This window comes from Mobula birostris, chromosome 9, assembly GCF_030028105.1.
Source record: "Mobula birostris isolate sMobBir1 chromosome 9, sMobBir1.hap1, whole genome shotgun sequence".
Taxonomy (NCBI): Eukaryota; Metazoa; Chordata; class Chondrichthyes; order Myliobatiformes; family Myliobatidae; genus Mobula; species Mobula birostris.
In genome coordinates, this window is record NC_092378.1 from 2,648,369 (window position 1) to 2,668,629 (window position 20,261).

The 20,261-nt window shown below is 45.9% G+C and overlaps 1 protein-coding gene across 3 annotated transcripts in view; it reads left to right on the top strand.

The window, feature by feature from the left end:
• LOC140202479 (plakophilin-2-like) overlaps positions 1 to 16,215 on the top strand; it is a 56,696-nt gene extending 40,481 nt beyond the window's left edge. The window contains exons 7-13 of one of the 3 annotated variants that reach the window (XM_072267363.1): positions 1,463 to 1,580; positions 2,653 to 2,811; positions 7,695 to 7,871; positions 9,768 to 9,921; positions 12,178 to 12,364; positions 13,532 to 13,619; positions 14,227 to 16,215. In XM_072267363.1, the coding sequence (XP_072123464.1) occupies positions 1,463 to 1,580; positions 2,653 to 2,811; positions 7,695 to 7,871; positions 9,768 to 9,921; positions 12,178 to 12,364; positions 13,532 to 13,619; positions 14,227 to 14,310 (967 nt within the window). In that variant the 3' untranslated portion in view covers positions 14,311 to 16,215. The remainder of the gene's footprint in view (positions 1 to 1,462; positions 1,581 to 2,652; positions 2,812 to 7,694; positions 7,872 to 9,767; positions 9,922 to 12,177; positions 12,365 to 13,531; positions 13,620 to 14,226) is intronic. The other 2 variants (XM_072267364.1, XM_072267365.1) reach the window with 2 other exon arrangements.
• Positions 16,216 to 20,261: the final 4,046 nt, after the last annotated feature.

The following is a 20,261-nucleotide window of genomic DNA, read 5'->3' on the forward strand; positions in this document are numbered from 1 at the left end:
CGATTAAATGATTACACTTTATAAGTATTTCTTGGTGATGGGTTAGTAGAAACAAATACAAGAAAGGAGCCAAGTCAGTAACTCTATCAGTTCAGTGCCCACATGTCGGAGCTCTTACAGAACCGGGTCTCCCTTCCACCGACCTATGTGCTCCGAACTCCGCCCACCCTCGAATGGGACCCCCCTCGGTGGTAGACCAAACGCTCCACACGAGTCTGTCCTTATCTCCTCTCCTCACCAAAGACCCAGGGGGCCTCAGACTCCCGCTCAGGGTCCGTTCCATCGCCCAGCTTACAGCATCGCGTCTCCTCTCTCCGTCCCCATCACGCCTTCTCTCCAGAGCCCGCGAAAACAGTAGCTTACAGGCACACAAGAAAGAATTGGTTAGCAAATGAATACAATTGTCGTTATCAGTAATTATAACCCAAACAAGCTGCTACCGTTAACTCAGCAGTTAACCTTACAGAGAAGCTATTTTATTAGCCTTAGCAGTAACATAAAAGAAGAAACCCCTTACATACAGTATGTACTTTTATAATAAATTTACTTTGAACTATAAAATCATGTGGGGTACAGATGTGGTAAATCCACTCAGTCTTTTCCCAAGGTTGGGGAAGGAAAAACTAGGGGTGACCAGGGTGACCAGGTTAAGGGTGAGAGGGGAAAGATTTTATACAAATTTGAGGAGCAATGTTTTCACGCGCAGGGTGGTCGGTATATAGAACAAACTCATGAAACTTTTCTAGACCCTCCCTAATAGGAAATGGTTGCGGACGAGACATTAACAAATTTTAAAAGACAGTTGGACAGGTACGTGCATTGGAAAGGTTTAGAAGATTATGGGCAAAACACAGGCAAGATCAAGATCGTTACTCTGCATCTGATGCAACACAAGAAAAGTAAATATAATATGTAATAACATTAAAGTAATAATTTTTAAAACAATAAATATAAATACATAAAATAACTTGTATACATTGATTGTATGTCCATAAGGTGACTGATGGGAAATAATAAAGTAGTGGTGGAGATCGTGAGTGGAGGTGTTGACAGTCTTACTGCTGAGGGAAAGTAACCATTTTTAAGTCTGCTGGTCCTGGCGTGGATGTAACGAAGCCTCGTCCTTGATGGGAGTGGGACAAACAGTCCATTAGCAGGTGGATGGGATCCTTCACCATGTTACTGGGACTTTTCTGGCACTTTGCAGTTTCTGTGTCCTTGATGGCAGGTAGATTGGTGCCAGTGTTGCGTTGGGTAGTTTTGAATACCCGCTGTGGAGCCTAGTTTGTATGGCAATCTTGGCCAGTTGGACTGAAGGACCGGTCTCCTTGCAGTATGACTCTATAACTAAGGTTGTTGCACTGAGTGCTGAGATAAGCCTTGGATGAACTTCGGTTAGTTTTGGTAGGTGCACACTGTGAGGAAGCTGACTCTCCCTCCTTCCCTGTCCGTCTCTCCCCAGGAACCTCAGTTCATCAAGTCCCGAGGGCAGGAAGCAAATGCGGGAGTGTGAGGGATTGATCGACTCCCTCGTCCTCTATATCCAGTCCACCATCGCCAATAACCAGGAGGATGACAAGGTTTGTGGCAGGGCTGCAGGGGTGGAGGTGCGGGTACGAGGAGGCAGGTTTTTTGTTGTGAGATGTGATCCCAAGTTTTCATATAGGGACTTTTACTGCAGAATGTTGCCGTTTGAAAGAGTCATAGAACAAAGCCATCAGACAGAGAAATGGAATCAGGCCATTCAGCCCATTGAGTCTGCTCCATCATTCCATCATGGCTGGTTTATTTACCCTCATACCCACCTGTTCCCTGCAATCTTCGATGCCCTTTCTAATCAAGAACCTATTAACCTCTGCTCTAAATATAGCCAATGACAGCTGAGGTACACACCTTATAGTGAAGCTGTGAGTTACTGTTGGTCTTGATGATGGCTGAGACCAACAGAAACACTGCCTGGGGCTGTGCTGGTTTCTACCTATGTCCAACCCATCCAAAGGCGTCATGCCATTTCTTACCCTCCCTGTGGGCACAAATCAGGGATATGATCTCATTAAAACCTATTGAAAGTTGAAAGTCTAGATAGAGTGGATATATACAGGATGTTTTCAATAATGGAAGTGTCTAGGCAAAGCCTTAGAATAACCAGACGTCCCTTCAGAGCAAAGATGAGGAGGAATTTCTTTAGCCGGAGGGAGGTTAATCTATGGAATTCACTACCATAGATGGCTGTGGACACCAAGTCATTGAGTATATTTAAAGCAGAGGTTGATAAATTCTTGATTAGTCAGGGTGTCAGAAGTCACAGGGAGAAGGCAGGAGAATGGGGTTGAGAGGGATTAAAAAATCAGCCATGATGAAACCACGGAGGAGACTCGATGGGCCAAATGGCCTAATTATGCTCCTATGTCTTGTAACTTATCTGTAGGAGTTGGGGGGGTTGAGCTGTCCAGTCTCCCACCTGCCCACAAGTAGGGCAGATTTGCCGCCTATGGGTGCACTTTGAGGTTTTCGCAGGTGGGCAGAACTAGTGCCAATGGTTTTTGGAGTGTGGTGTTAAACCAGTGGGCTGAGGGGGTAGGGGTGGGCATTTCCCCAGCCAAGATAGGGTGGCTTACTGGCGTGACTTCAACTGATTAGCTTTCCTCTCAGTCCACAGAGAACTCCACGTGCGTGCTGCACAACCTTGCCTTCCAGCTGGAGCACGAGCTGCCCAGTGCCTACATGGAGAGCTTGGGCTGGAAGAGTGACTCTTCAGCCCAGCAGAAGTCAGCAGGATGCTTTGGAGCTCGGAGCTCCAAGCTGAAAGAGGTACATACCCCACCCTGCTCCTTCACCTGGGTCTGAGAGGTAGCTTTACACCCTGGCCTCACTCACAGGCGTTCCTTGTTTCTTTCTCACCCACCCTAAAGGTCTTGATATCCATATGCATAGATCCCACCACACAAGTTTGAAAGAGTTGTTAAGAAGGTGAAGAAGTATGACCTTCATTAGTCTAGGAATTGAGTTCAAGAGTTGAGGGGTAAAGTTGCAGCTCTATAAATGCCTGGTTAGACCACCCTTGGAATATTGTTCAGTTCTGGTCACCTTGATATAGGAAGGATGTGGAAGCTTCACGGTAGAGATGTACAAGATGATAAGAGGGATGGATGGAGTGGACAGCTTTTTCCCAGGGCGGAAATGGCCAATACTAGAAGACATCCATTTAATGTAAATAGAGGATATTTTAGGAGAGATGTCAGAGATTGTTTTTTTTACAGAGAGTGATGAGTGCATGAAACACACTGCTGGGGGTAATGGAAAAGGCAAATACAGTAGTGGCATTTAAGAAACTCTTAGACTGGCACATGGATGTAAGAAAAATGGAGGGTTATGGGCTATGTAGGTGGGAAGGGTTAAATTGATGGAGGAGTAGGTTTCTATAGGTTGGCTGTAGGGCATCTACTGTGCTGTACTATTCTGTGTATGTTCTAGTGACCTGTGCTTCCACCTTTAGGGAATATGGTCTTTGATCTCCAGTTCTCTCTGGTCATCAACATTCCCTAGTGCCTTACCATTTTTTGTAGGTCTTCCCAAAGTCCGGCATCTCCCACTTATTAGGATTGAATTCTATCTGTCAGTCCTCTGCCCAACTTTCCATTTGACATGTATGTGGCTCAGAGCAAGACTCGCAATGGTCACCAAATAAAGGGATTTTCGTAAGTCGCTAGAGGACATGGTGAGGTCCTGACTGAATACGTTGTACTGACATTCACCAAGGAGAAGGTCATAGCAGCTGGGGAGATCAGGCAGGGGTGTGTTGATATTCTAGGACACATTGATATTAAGAAGTTGGGGCGTTGGTCTTCAAAAAGATTAAGGTGGGCAAATCCCAGGACCCTGTAGGTATCTATTCCAAGATATTGAGGGAAACAAGGGAGGCGATTGCTGGGGCCTTAACAGAGATCTTTGTATCCTGTTTAGCCATGGAAGAGGTCCCAGGAGACTGGAGGGTACCAATGTTGTCCCTTTGTTCGAGAAGGGTAACAGGGAAAAACCAAAAGATATAGGAATAGAATTAGCAAACACGAGGAATTCTGCAGATGCTGGAAATTCAAGCAACACACATCAAAGTTGCTGGTGGAACGCAGCAGGCCAGGCAGCATCTCTAGGAAGAGGTACAGTCGACGTTTCAGGCCAAGGCCCTTTGTCAGGACTAACTGAAAGAAGAGATAGTAAGAGATTTGAAAGTGGGAGGGGGAGGGATGGAGCCAAGAGCTGGACAGGTGATTGGCAAAAGGGATACGAGAGGATCATGGGACAGGAGGTTCAGGGAGAAAGACAAGGGGGGGGAGAAAGAGGATGGGCAAGGGGTATAGTCAGAGGGAGAAAAAGGAGGAGAGAGAGAAAGAATGTGTGTATATAAATAAATAACGGATGGGGTACGAGGGGGAGGTGGTATAAATAAATAACAGATGCTAATGCTAACACTGTCAAACTTCCGCTAATGCCCCACCTCCCCCTCGTACTCCATCTGTTATTTATTTATATACACACATTATTTCTCTCTTTCTCCTTTTTCTCCCTCTGTCCCTCTGTCTATACCCCTTGCCCATCCTCTGGGGTTTTCCCCTCTCCCCCTTTTCCTTCTCTCGAGGCCTCCTGTCCTATGATCCTCTCATATCCCCTTTGCCAATCACCTGTCCAGCTCTTGGCTCCATCCCTCCCCCTCCTGTCTTCTCCTATCATTTTGGATCTCCCCCTCCCCCTCCAACTTTCAAATCTCTTACTATCTCTTCTTTCAGTTAGTCCTGACAAAGGGTCTTGGCCTGAAACGTCGACTGTACCTCTTCCTAGAGATGCTGCCTGGCCTGCTGCGTTCACCAGCAACTTTGATGTGTGTTGCAGGAATAGCATTAGGCTGTTTGACCCTTTGAGTCTGTTGCGCCACTCCATCATGGCTGATTTATTATCCCTCTCAACTCCATTCTCCTGCCTTCTCTCCATAACCTTGATGCCCTGACTAATCAAGACCCTATCAATCTTGGCCTTAAATATACCCACTGAGCTTAATATCTGGTACGGAAGATTCTTAGGAACAGGTTTTTTTTGCACTTGGAAAAGCATGGACTTACTTGGGATGGCCACTTTGTGCAGGGCAGGTTGAGCTTCACAAATTTGATGGTGTCGTTTGAGGAAATGACAAAGATAATTGATGAGGATGGAGCAGTGGATGTTTAAGATTAACTTTATTTGTTACCAGTACATTGAAACATACAGTAAATGCATTGGTTCGCATCAAATCAGATCAGCAAGGATTGTGCCTAGTAGCCTGCAAGTGTCGCTATGCTTCTGGTGTTGGCATGGCAACCCCACAACTCACTAACCCTAAACCATGTGTATTGGAACATGGGAGGAAACCCATGCAGTTGCGGGGAGAACGTGTAAACTCCTTACGGACAGCGTCGGGAATTGAACCCTGATCCTACAGCTGCTATTGTGAAGCACTGCACGAACTGCTACACCGAGTATCATGCGAGAACGTGCGACATTACAGCACAGTGCCAGCTCTCCAGCCCACAGTATTAACCTACTCTAAGACCAGTCTAACCCTTCCCCCCCAGATGCACCTTAAACGTTGTATTGCACCCACCTTGACCACTTCCTCTGGCAGCTCATTGCTCTGTCATTTCATTCTGTTTCATGTGCCCATCTAGGAGTTTCTGAAACGTCCCTAATGTATCTGCCTCTGCCACCACCCATGGACAAGAAAATATTTGACCAGGTCCCTCATGGCAGCTGATCCGGAAGATTAAGTGGAATGGAATGTACAGTGACTTGGTAAATTGGATCTGGTCATAGAGGATGGAGGGTAGAGGTACAGAGGTTTTTTTCCCCCTGACTGGAGGTCTGTCACCAGTGGTGTTCTGCTGAGATCAGTGATGGCGTCTCTGTTTGTGATATGAATGATCTGCATGAAAATGCTGGTGGACTGATTAGTAAATTTGAAGAGAGGTGGAGTTGTGGATAGTGAGAAAGGTCACCAAGTGATTCAATAGGATGTAGACCAGTTGGAAATGTGGATAGAGGAATGGTAAATGGAGTTTATTCCAGGCAAGTGTGAGGTGTTGCACTTTGGAAGGTCAAATGTAAGAGACAAGTGTACAGTAAATTGCAGGACCTTTAGAAACTTTGATGTACATAGGGATCTTGGTGTGCAAGTCCATAATTCCCTGAAAGTGACAACATGTGTAAATAGGGTGGCAACGTGAGTGTTCGGCATACTTACCTTCATTGGTTAGGGCATTATAAAAGTTGACAAGTCATTTTGCAATTGTTTAAAACTTCTGTTATGCCACGTTAAGAGCTCTGTATGCAGTTCTGGTCACCAGGGAAGGATGTAGAGGCTTTGGACAGGGTGCAGAAGAGGTTTACCAGATCATTAGACATAAAAGCAGAATTAGGCCATTTGGCCCATCTTGTCTGCTCTGCCATTCCATCATGGCTGATTTATTACCTCTCTCAACCTCATTTTCCTGTCTTCTCTCTCTAATCTTTGATGCCTACTAATAAAGAACCCATCCACCTCCACTTTAAATATAGGACAATGTTGGGTGAGAAAGGAGAGGAAGGACAAGCTCGGGCTGTTTTGTTTGAGAAGTTTATAAAGTTGTGAGAGGTATAGACAGGGGCTGGTACCCAGAGTGGAGTTATCAAATACTAGAGGCAAAAGGTTTAAGGTGAGGGAGATAATTTAAAGAATCCGATTCAAGTTTAATTGTCATACAACCACACATGAATACAGGCAAATGAGACAGTGTTACTCTGGGGTCAAGGTACAAAACACAATAGGAACAGTCAGACACTGCACAAAGCACACTTAAGATCATAAACACACAATAAAAGATTCAAAGATTTGCACCATCAATCTATAGTCAACTACAATCGAGCCCAACTCCCCCAGCCTGGATGACCCCCCCCCCCCCCCCCGCCGCCACACCCTCGGTGACACCACAGCTTGAGGCCCAGTCCATGCATACACAAGACAACAAGCCCATAGAGAATATCAGAACAAAAAACAGCCACACAAAATATACTTGCATATAGTCAACAACCATCTCCCCGCAGCCCATTGAAAACTTCAATCACCTCTCTCCTGCCAGCTGTAAAAAAAAAGGTTTAACAAAATGTATGAATACGCAGGGTGTGAAGTGGCAGCTTGTGCATGGCGAGCAGTGTGGTTCCTGCTTGTAATATTCTTCTCTGATCAAACTTTTGGTGACCTGCCCTCTGGCCCAACATCAACTGGCACTCAGAATCAGGTTTATTATCATTGCATTCTGATGTGAAATTGTTTTGCTGCAGCAGTACTGGACAAAAACATAAATTATTAAAAATTATAAAATAAATTGATAGAGGAATAATGAGGTAGTGATCATGGGTTCCAGAAACTTGTTGGAGGGAAGGAAGCTGTTCCTGAAACATTGAGTGTGTGTCTTCAGGCTCCTGTAGCTCCTTGCCAATGGTAGCAATGAGAAGAGGGCACGTCTCAGAAGGTGAGGGTCCTTACTGATGGATGCCGCCTACTAGTGACATCGCCTTTTGAAGATGTTCTTCCTGGTGGAGATGGTGGGGACCTCCGTACATCAGTCACTGGCTGAGAAACGAGGGCATTTTTCTCAAGCTAAGCTCAATCTCTGGGTCTGTCCCAACAGGAGGGATTGGTGAACAGTGCGTGTATTGAGGAGAAGAGGAATCCACAGGGCGTGGAGTGGCTTTGGCACAGCCTGGTTGTGAGGATGTACCTCTCCCTCATCACAAGGAGCTCTCGTACGTGTACACAGGAGGCGTCTCTGGGAGCCCTGCAGAACCTGACGGCCAACAGCGGTGTGGTAAGATGAAAACCCGGCATCCTACTGCATGCACTGAGAGAGTTAGAGATGGTGGTATGGAGCACAGCAAGTCTACTGTTCCCAACTGCCCATCTCCAGACTGCTGCGCAAGCCCCGGCACGCGGACCCAGTGGCCTGGACCCCAGCACACAGGCCCGCCAGCTCGAGCCCCGCGTGCACTCACTGCACAGTTTGTGATGAAGATCCTGTTTACAGGGTTTACAGTGTCGCAGCTTCCCAGCTCTCAGTCTGTGGGTTTGTACTGGCAGATATAGTTTCTTTTTTTCTCTACAGCACAGAAACAGGCCTATTAGCCCACCTAGTCCATGGCAAACTATTATTCTGCCTAATCCCATTGACCTATACCCTCCATACGCCCCCCCCCCAAATGTACCTATCCAAATTTCCCTTAAATGCTGAAATCAAATCCATATCCACCATTTCTGCTGGCAGCTCACTCCACACACTCACCACACTGCAATGGTTCTGGAAGACTGGAAAATTACTAATGAACCAGAACTGGAGCTTAGGGTAAAAGAACCCTTAGGGGAAAGTGATCATAATATGATCAAATTAATTCTGAAATTTGAGAGGGAGAAGCTAAAGTCAGATGTATCAGTACTACAGTGGAGTGAAGGAAATTACTGAGGCAGGTGAGAGGAGGTGGCCCAGATTGATTTAGAAAAGAACAGTGGCAGGGATGACGGCAATGGCTTAAATTTCTGGAACCAATTCGGAAAGCACAGGATATATATACACATCTCTAAGAGGAAGAAGTATTCTAATGGCAAGATAACACAATTGTGGCTAACAAGAGAAGTCAAAGCCAACATAAAAACCAAAGAGCATATAGGAGATCAAAAATTAGTGGGAAGTTAGAGGATTGGGAAGCTTTTAAATAACAGAAGGCAAGTAAAAAAATCATTAAGGAGGAAAAGAAGGAATTCGAAAGTAAGCTAGCCAATAATATTAAAGGAGATACCGAAAGTTTCTTCGGATACATAAAATGTAAAAGAGAAGTGAACCAAGGTTGTTGCTGGGAAAGGTTGAATCGGTTAGGACTTTATTCCCTGGAGTATAGGATAATAAGGGGAGATTTGATAGAGATTTACAAAGTTTTGAGGGGTACAGATTGGGTAGGGGTGGAAGGGTGGAGATGCATCTCCACCAATGGAGGTGTAAGGCACTCTTTCCATCTGCTAGCCTGCAAGTCACCGATGGGCAAGGTGTAGCACCTGCATAGCCACCCCACCCTCAATCAGGATAAAGCCAAGGGAGTAGGTGGTGGATGGTCAGATGTGCAGCTGGTACACATCACAAGTCCTGCTTATGCAACCACTGACACCAGGCAGACAATCAATGAGGATATTGACAATGGCTGGGGTCACCTGTCTTGTAAAGACACTGTCCAGAAGGCAATGGCAAACCACTTCTGTAGAAGAATTTGCCAAGGACAATCATGGTCATGGAAAGACTGTGATCACGCAGCAAGCAGGCTCTTTCCACTGAGTTTGGCTGAGACTAGAACTAGAGGCCAAGGGTTAAGGGTGAAAGGTGAGATGTTTAAGTGGAACATGAGGAGGAGTGTTTTCCGTCAGAAGATGGTACGAGTGTGGAATGAGCTGCCAGTGGAAGTGGGTTTGCTTTCAACATTTAAGGGAAGTTTGGATAGATACATGAATGGGAGAGGAAGCAGGGGTATGGACCGGGTGCAGGTCGATGGGACTAGTTAGAATAATAGTTTGGCATGGACTAGATGGGCTGAAGAATCTGTTTCTATGTTGTACTCTCTTCATCCTACTGCCTTACCACTGGCTGCAGAGTTTCCAGTTGAAACAGCTCAGTGAAGGGTGATGGCTGCCGTGCTGCGATTAACCCATTTTTTGCCGGTTGTAGATGGGGTATACCATTACCGAGGTTATCACCACAAAGGAGAATGGAATCCAGCACCTCCGACGCACTGCACACTCCAAGGATTTGGGCGTGCAGAAAGCAACCATCTCCTTACTACGGAACATGGCTCGAAACCCCAGGGTCCACGACCAGTTAGGTGAGTGTCCAAGGCTCGTTGACTCACTCTCCACAATCCCTTTTCAAAAACATAGAACTCTACAGGCCCTTCGGCTCACAATATGTGCTGACCTTTTAACCTGCTCCAGGATCAGTCTCTCCCTTCCCTCCTACATAGCCCTCCAGTTCTCTGTGACCCATGGGCTCATGGAGGAGTTTCTTAAACGTCCCAAATGTATCTACACTCTTCATTCTTTTCTCCATTCTCTTACTAGCTCTTCTTTCAGTTAGGCCTGACGAAGGGTCTCGGCCTGAAATGCCAACTGTACCTCTTCCTAGAGATGCTACATAGAAAACCCACAGCACAATACGGGTTTTTCGACTCACTATGTAGTGCAGAACATGTACTTATTTTAGAAATTACCTAGGGTTACCCATAGCCCTCTATCTTTCTAAGCTCCATATACCTATCCAGGAATCTCTTAAAAGACCCTATGTAATCTGCCTCCACCACCGTTGCCGGCAGCCCATTCCACACACTCACCACTCTCTGTGTAGGAAAACTTGCCCCTGACATCTCCTCTGTACCTACTTCCAAGCTCCTTAAAACTGTGCCCTCGTGTTAGCCATTTCAGCCCTGGGAAAAAACCTCTGACTATCCACACGATCAATACATCTCATTATACACCTCTATCAGGTCACCTCTCATCCTCTGTCGCTCTAAGGAAAAAAGGCCAAATTCACTCAGCCTATTCTCATGGGGCTGCTCTCCAATCTAGGAAACATCCTTGTAAATCTTCTCTGCACCCTTTCTATAGTTTCCACATCTTTCCTGTAGTGAGATGAACAGAACTGAGCACAGTACTCCAAGTGGGGTCTGACCAGGGTCCTATATAGCTGTAACATTACCTCTTGGCTTTTAAACTCAATCCCATGATTAATGAAGGCCAATGCACCATATGTCTTCTTAACCACAGAGTCAACCTGCGCAGCAGCTTTGAGTGTCCTATGGACTCAGACCCCAAGATCCCTCTGATCTTCCACACTGCCAAGAGTCTTACCATCAATACTATATTCTGCCATCATATTTGATTTACCGAAATGAACCACCTCACGCTTATCTGGGTTGAACTCCATCTGCCACTTCTCAGCCCAGTTTTGCATCCTATCAATGTCCCGCTGTAACCTCTAACAACCCTCAAGATTATCCACAACACCCCCAACCTTTGTGTCATCTATCTTTGCCTCTCATAATTGTATAATCTCTATCAGATTTCCCTTCAGCCTCTGGAGTTCTCCAGCTCCAGTTCCCTAACACTACCTGAAAGAAGCTGCACGAGAGACTAGAGACTAGAGGTCTCCCTGCCTTCCCACCTCCTGCAAGAGGAACATTCCACTAACCTGCCTGGCAACCCACTGCTCTAACTGCAGTTAGAAGGAAGCAAGGAAAGACAGACAGAAAACAAGAAACCTCAGCCTCTCCTTGCCTAAGCCTCTTGAGCCAAACCTCGAGCTCTCCACTCTAACACTGTCCACTCATACTATGGCCACTGTACTTAAACCTATGTTTTTTATTGGCCCTTGCCAAGTGCCTCATAATTCTACAATCTCAAACCTTCTGAATGTCCCAACTGGCCTGCTCGCTTTTTCAAAACTTGTCCTCAAAATCGACAGGCCAGTGGCTCGGCCAATCTCAAACACGACCTCTTGTGTTTCTGCATTATACTCTATGGGCCGGGTGCTCTGATCTTAGCCGGAACATACACAGCACAGCCAGGGAAACTACCGTCCTTGTTCTGTGATGGGACGGGGGAGTAGTCGGTCAGTGAGAATGGGACAGGGAATGGTCAGTAAGCAAGGAGTTGGTGGACAGTTAGTCGGGGAGGAGGGATCGGTCAGCAGAGGGTGAGGGGATGGGTTGATGTTGATTAGAGGGGAGGGTTGGGATGTAACTAATTCAATTGGGAGTGAAGAGTTGTGTTTATTCAGTGGGGGTGGGGAGGGAAGGGCAGTATCAGTCGGTGGGTGGATGGGATGTGTTTGGTGTCAGGCGGAGAGGGATAGGATGGGGTCAATTCTAGATAATGGTGAACATCTGTATTGTGCGCGGACAATACTTGGAATTGGCCTTTGCCCACTGACCAGTCCAAGCTCCCGTCTGGAGCCTCTACCCACAGAAGATTCTGTTGAAGCCTCCTCGCTGACCCTGGGCTGTTAGAGGGTCCACAGGCACAGAGGGTGTCCCGGAACCTCCCTTCCCAGTGGGACCAGCTGCTGATTGTCTCTTCTACCACAGTCAAGCTGATCATGCCGGACCTGATCTCAATCCTGCCCGAAGCAGACGCAAGCCCTGACATCAATGACGACACGGCCGCCCTCACCTGCCAGGTGCTTTACAACCTCGTCCAGAATAACGCTGAGCATGCACACAGCTTGGCCCACGACGGGCTGGCGAAGATCATTGCCTTGAGCAGACGTGGCCAGTGAGTGGGGACTGACTGGTGGGGAGGGGGGAGGGAGGTTAAAGGGTTAACCTGTCACATCATCCTCAGGGCACTGAGACCCAATTCTCTCCATGTTGTGCAAACCAGGTGGAGACCAGCACCATTCTCACATCCAAAACCAGCGGCATTCCCATTTCCCCACATCCCAAACCATTGGTGTTCCCACTCTGCTGCATTCCTACTTCCTGCCTACAGAAGCGGTATCCTAATGCCATCTCCTGGGGAAGCTCAGTGTTCATTCTGTCCACCAGACGCCACCTCTGTCTGCCTTGTGTTCTCTGGACACATCCAATGATCTGTATAACCATTGCTCCAGTAACCCAACATGCAACTTTGTCCACAGACCTTTGTAAGTCCTAGTACATAACCTCCAGCACCCTCCCCACAGTAACCCACCCTTGGCAATTTCAGGAAGGAACCTGCCAGGGGAGAAAGGTGATTGTGTGCATGAAGGTGGCTGGCTGAAAGGCCCTTAATGACACTGGCATATTACATAAGACAGAACAATACCACCCGGGAACAGGCCCTTCAGTCCATCGTGTGTATGCTGACCAATCTAACTGATCCTTCTGCATGCACACACTCACTCTCCCTCCATTCCATAAGGAGCATAGGAGGAGAATAAGGCTATTTGACCCATTGAGTCTCCCCCACCATTCCATCATGTTTGACAAATTAGGAGTCTGTCAACTTCCACTTTACGTAAATATACCCAATGACCTGGCCTCCACAGCCATCTGTGGCAACAAATTCCACAGATTCAGCTCCTCTGGCCAAAGAAATTTCCCTCATCTCTGCTCTAAAGGGATAGCCCTCTATTCTGAGGTGGTGCCCTCTGGTCCTAGACTCCCCCACCATAGGAAACATCTCTCCACAGCCACTCTATCAGGGCCTTTCAATATTCAATCAGTTTCAATTCCCCATCTGCTTATAGATCTAAAGGCCATCGACACTGCTTGTCTGCTCTCACCAGCCCACCCCGGAAGTGTATTCTAGGCACCACCACTCTGTGTTAAAGGAACTTGTCCTGCAGATCTCCTTTGAATGTTGTCCTTCTCACTTTAAACCTGTGCCCTCTGACATTTGACCTTTCCGCCCAGGGAAGTGGACTCTGATCAACCAACTAATGTGCTGTTGTTTTCCCAGAAACACACCAAGCAAGGCAGGGAGATCTGCTTCCAACCTTCTCTACACCTTGTGGTTGTTCCGGGATCTCCACAGTGTCTACAAGAAGGTACGACACCAGATTGTTTCCTTGGGGAATGCCTGGGCGGTGTGGCAGGCTGGAGTAATGCTGAACACTGAGCAGTACAGACCCATCTGCCCATAGTGTTGTGCTGACCTTTTCACGTACACCAAGGTCAATCCAACCCTTCCCTCCCACATAGGCATATGGATGATAGAGGGCTGGCTATCCAACAGTTGCTTAAATGTCCTGGTGGCATTCTGATTTGTGCTTTGACACACACAAAGAGTCACTTCAGGGACAGGGGTAAATGTTGGGTAGGTTGTCCCCCTCCCAGCACCACCCAGGACAGGCCCTCCCCTCATTGCTACTATCAGAGAGGTGGTACTGGAGCCTGAAGACACACACTCAATATTTTAAGAGACAGCCTCTTCCTCTCCACCATCTGATTTCTGAATGGACACTGAACCCATGAACACTACCTCACTATTTTTGCTCTCTTTTCCTATTGAATTTAATGTATAAATAATTTCTTATTGCAATTTATTGTATATTTTGTGTATTGCTGCCATTAAACAACAAATTTCTTAACCCACTGTACACCGGTGATATTAAACCTGATTCCAATTCTGCAATCTTCATGTTCTCTTTGAAGGCTGGTTTCACAAAGTCCGATTTCATCAACAATCACACAACCAAGGTGTACCACACTCTCCGGGATCAGAGGGTGTCATTCTGAGGCAGATGTACTAACCTGGTCCAGGGTGCTCCGGGGAGACTGATCCAGGAACTATCCCCAACAACCTGGATTTATCGCTCAGACACAGACTCGCCAGCCTGGAAGATTGTAAATATCAGATGCTACCAGTTTTCATGTTAATATGGATTGAAACAGCAATGAACGAGCTGGACCTACCACACAAAATGTGATATAACTGGATATGTTGCCTCATCCGTGGTCTGTCTCTGTAAGATTTCAAGATTGTTTAATGTCATTTCCAGAAAACAAGTGTAAAGGGGAATGAAATAATTGCTACCCTGGATCTGATGTAGCACAAAAAAAACTAAGATAAAGAACAAAACAATAAAAACTGCAATACCACAATCAGTATAAATGTGTAAGAGAGCGTATGTACATTGACTGTATCCATAAAATGGTAGGTACAGGCACCCATGTACAGAAGGTGACTGACAGGAGATGACAAAGTAGTGGTGGTTGGGGGTGTGGAGGTGTTGATCAGCCTTTCTGCTTGAGGAATGGAACTGTTTTTCAGTCTGGTTGTCCTGGTGTGGATGCTACATAGCCTCCTCTGTGATGGGAGTGGGACCAACAGTCCATGAACAGGAATCTACTTATGTGATGTGGCAAGTGCTGTAAGACCAGCATTGATTTCACATCCCCAATTGCCCTGGAGATGGTGTTGGTGCTTTGCTGAATCATAGCTTGTGTGGTGAAGGAGCTCTCATACTGTTGTTGTGGATGAGTTTCGGGATTCGACCCTGTGATGAGGGGGGACAACAGGGTCCCCGTTTACCACCATCCACAGCCGGGTTGGATCCATCTAATCATTTATTCCCGTCACCCAACTGCCTCTGTCTGCCAACCCCACTCCTCCCACTCCATTCCCCGCGCCGCCCCCCCCCCCATCACCCATCTCCCCATGATCCACCCATCACCTACAGGGCCTTGTCAGCCAGCTCCACCCCTCCCACTCCCCCACCTGTCTCCAACACCCCTCCATGACTCACCAATCATCTACCGAACCCTGTCTCACCCTCTCTGTCTCCTCTGTAACTGGCCACCTTCCCTCTCCAAACTCAGCCATGATAGAGTATTCACCCAAAATGTTGTGTTACATACCTCATGGATATCTTGTGACTGTCTTATGAGGATGATGTAATGGTCTTGCGGAGGTCACATGATGTAATTTTCCCGCCGATGTGAGGTCATGTGATGACCTGTTCTCACCGGGTATATAAGGGTAGACCTCTGGTGACGCAGTTAGTTTTCAGTTAGATTGTCTGTCAGATACTCCGCTATGCTGTGTATTAGTCTCATGATGCAGTATAGTTTGAAAAAGGAGTTTTATTGTCTATTGTAAGGTACAGAAGTGTTGGGCCGGCAGTTTCACCAATTGCTGCCAGGCTTGTTGATGTATCTTTTCAGTAGCATTGGAGAGTGAAGACCGGACCCCGAAGGAGTCATTCGACGGTTTTGGTGAGGATCGACCATTATTGAATTCGTTCAAGTAAGAGTGATCTGCATGGGATAACCTCCGCTAAAAACAGCAGAAAAGGCTGTGCAGTATCTAGTCTGCAGAGGAAAAAGGTCAGTGCCTTTAAACCGTTTTACTTCCATCATCGTGAGTCCTGCGGACAAGGCAGGGTCCAGCTGGGATTGGCAGTAACGTCGAGTCTTCGAGGAATTCTTTACTTCAGGAAAGTCTCTCCTAATTGACTGTATAAATCTCTTGGACTTTCAAAGTTACCATTCTAAGAACTGTTCTAATTTACCACTTTAAGACTGTGTTCGCATTTACTGCTTTAAGAACTAGTACTGAATTTGGAGGTTTGTTAAATGGCCGCATAGCAGTTTACTTCCGGTTAAGGTTTTCATTTGTTTATTTTTTTTTACTAATTTTGAGCAGAGTTTAATAAATGTTTATTTGTTTATAAAACTTTGACTCATTTCTATATTCATTATTGCCGGTCACGTGACAGTTGATAGTTCATCCCCCCACCATAGCTGGTGACTTGGTGGGGAACCAGGAGCTGGCGGAGTTCCCCTGCATGAACGTATGAAGCAATGAGGCGATTAATGAATGGAGGGGGTACTGACGACTCTGGTCAATGGGACTGGGCCGACTAATAATTCAGCGTGGATCAGATGGTCTGAAGGGCCGGACTCTGTGCTGTCGTGCTCTGTGACTAATTGGACTGCTCCTTGAGGTATTACTGTGAAGCCCCTCCCAAAGTGAAGCCTCTCCATGAATCTGTGTCCCAGTGATCTGCGAGAAAGAAAGATGGTGAGTGGTGGAGTTGAGGCAATTTACAAAGTTATCAGGAAAACCCCTTTGCATTTCCGGAGCCAGCGATCACTGCACAAACAGCAGACCGGAAACACGAGGGATTCGTCCAGTGCTGGGAATCCAGAGTAACACTGTCAAAAAGCTGGAGGAACTCAGCAGGTCAGGCAACAGCATCTATGAAGAGGAATAAACAGTTGACATTTTAGCCCAAGACTCTTTATCAGAACAACAGACTTCTGATCCTGATTCAGATTTAGATTCAGACCAGAGATCTGTTCTTCAGATTTCTGTATTTATCTCTTGTACACAGAAACATACAGTGAAATGTGCAGTTTGCATTCACAGCCACTGTAACATTTCTTCAATAATAACAAGGTTCTTGGATCATTGAGATCTCACCTGGGGGAAGGTATGACCTGTACAAAAGGTACGGGTTGCACCTGAATCCGAGGGGAACCAATATTCTTGCGGTTGAGAATAATGTTAGGGCTGTTGGGAAGGGTTTAAACTAATTTGGCGGGGGGATGGGAACAGAGTGAAGGGACTCAGGATAGGACAGATGGTAAAAAAAGCAAAGATAGCGTGCAGTCAGGCGATCAAGAAGATGATAGGACAAAATTGCAGCCAGCAGGGTGAGTATCAGTGCATTAGGAATGTAGAATCAAAAATGGTAGCAAATACAATACTAAAGTGTTGTATCTCAATGCACAGAGTATAAGAAATAAAGTGGATGATCTTGTTGCACTATTACGAAGCATCAGGTATGATGTTGTGGCCATCACTGAATCGTGGCTGAAGGATGGTTGTAGTTGGGAGCTGAATGTCCAAGGTTACATGGTGTGAGCAGAATTATCTGCAGCTTAATGTGAAAAAGACTAAGGAGCTGGTGGTAGACCTGAGGAGAGCTAAGGTACCGGTGACCCCTGTTTCCATCCAGGGGGTCAGTGTGGACATGGTGGAGGATTACAAATACCTGGGGATACGAATTGACAATAAACTGGACTGGTCAAAGAACACTGAGGCTGTCTACAAGAAGGATCAGAGCCATCTCTATTTCCTGAGGAGACTGAGGTCCTTTAACATCTGCCGGACGATGCTGAGGATGTTCTATGAGTCCATGGTGGCCAATGCTATCATGTTTGCTGTTGTGTGCTGGGGCAGCAGGCTGAGGGTAGCAGACACCAACAGAATCAACAAACTTATTCGTAAGGCCAGTGATGTTGTGGGGATGGAACTGGACTCTCTGACGGTGGTGTCTGAAAAGAGGATGCTGTCTAAGTTGCATGCCATCTTGGTCAATGTCTCCCATCCAATACATAATGTACTGGTTGGGCACAGGAGTACATTCAGCCAGAGACTCATTCCTCCAAGATGCAGCACAGAGCGTCATAGGAAGTCATTCCTGCCTGTGGCCATCAAACTTTACAATTCCTCCCTTGGAGGGTCAGACACCCTGTGCCGATAGGCTGGTCCTGGACTTACTTCTTAATTTACTGGCATAATTTACATATTACTATTTATGGTTCTATTACTATTTATTATTTATGGTGCAACTGTAACGAAAACCGATTTCCCCCTGGGATCAATAAAGTATGACTATGTTGTATTAGAAGGATAGGAAGGTAGACAGAGGGGGTGGTGTGTCTCTGCTGGTAAACAATGGCATCAAATCAGTAGAAAGATGTGATACTGGATCGGAAGATGTTGAATCCTTGTGGGTTGAGTTAAGAAACTGCAAAGATAAAAGGACCCTGATAGCAGTTATCTACAAGCCTTCCAACAGTAGCTGAGAGGTGGACCACAGATTACAATGGGAAATGGAAAAGGTGAGTCAAAAGGACAATGTTATGGTAGTCATGGGCGATTTTAACATGCAGGTGGATTGGGAAAATCGGGTTGGTAATGGATCTCAAGAGAGTGAGTTTGTTGAATGCCTATGAGATAGCTTTTTAAAGCAGTTTGTCATTGAGCCTACAAGGGGATCAGCTATACTGGATTGGGTGTTATGTAATGAATGGGAGGCAATTAGGGAGCTTTAAGTAAAACTACCCTTAGGAGACAGTGATCACAATATGATTGAGTTCAACTTGAAATTTGATAGGGAGAAAGTAAGGTGACATAAGCAGTATTTCAGTGGTGTAAAGGAAATTACAGTGGTATGGGAGAGGAGTTGGCCAAAGTAAATTGGAAGGAGCTGCTGGTAGCGATGACAGCAGAGCAGCATGGCCTGAGTTTCTGGGAAAAATGAGGAAGGATAGATGTATTCCAAAAAAGAAGAAATACTACAACTGCGTAATCAAAGCTAATTAAAAGCAAAAGAGAGGGCATACAACAAAGCTAAAATCAACAGGAGGATTGGGAAACGTTTAAAAACCTACTGAGAACAACTAAAAGAATCATTGGGGGAAAAGCTGAAATAAGAAAGCAAGCTAACAAATAATATCAAAGTGGATAGTAAAAGTTTTTTCAAGTTTGAAAAAAATAAGGCAGATAAGAGTGGATATAGGACTGCTAGAAAATGAGGCAGGAGAAATAATAATGGAGGACGAGGAGATAGCAGATGAAGTAAGTGAGTATTTTGCATCAGTCTTCACTGTGGAAGACACTAGCAATGTGCCGGTTGTTGAAGGGAACAAGGGAAGAGAAGTGGGTGCAGTTACTATTACAAGGGAGAAGGTGCTCAAAAACCTGAAAGGCCTAAGGATACATAAGTCACCAGGACCAGATGAACTGCATCCTAGGGTTCTGAAAGAGGTAGTGGTAGAGATTATGGAAACATTAGTAATGATCTTTCAAAAATCATTGGACTCTGGCATGGTACCAGAGGACTGGAAAATTGCAAATGTCACTTCACTTTTTAAGAAAGGAGGCAGGCAGCAGAAAGGAAATTATAGACCAGTTAGCCTGACCTCAGTGGTTAGGAAGATATGGGAGTCAATTGTCAAGGATAAGGTTATAGAGTATTTGGTGACACAGGACAAGGTAGGACAAAGTCAGCATGGTTTTCTTAAGGGAAAATGTTGCCTGATGAACCTGTTGGAATTTTTTGAGGAGATTACAAATAGGATAGATAAAGGGGATGCAATGGATGTTGTACAAACGTTTGTATAGGTGGACCTTCAGAAGGCCTTTGACAAGGTTCCACACATAAGGCTGCTTACCAAGTTAAGAGCCCATGGTATTACAAGAAGGTTACTGGCATGGTTAGAGCATTGGCTGATTGGTAGGAGGCAGCGAGTGGGAATAAAAGGATCTTTTTCTGGTTGGCTACCAGTGATTAATGGTGTTCCACAGGGGTCAGTGTTGGGGCCACTTTTTATACTGTATACTAATGATTTAGATGGTTTTGTTGCCAAGTTTACAGATGATATGAAGATTGGTGGAGGGGCAGGTAGTGTTGAGGAAACAAGGCAGCTGCAGAAGGACCTAGACAGATTAGGAGAATGGGCAAAAAAGAAGCAAATGAAATACAATGTTGGAAAATGCATGGTCTTGCACTTTGGTAGAAGAAATAAATGTGCAGGCTGTTTTCTAAATGGGGAGAAAATCCAAAAATCTGAGATGCAGAGGGACTTGGGAGTCCTTGTGCAGAACACCCTGAAGGTTAACTTGCAGGTTGAGTCGGTGGTGAGGACAGCAAATGCAATGTTTGCACTCCTTT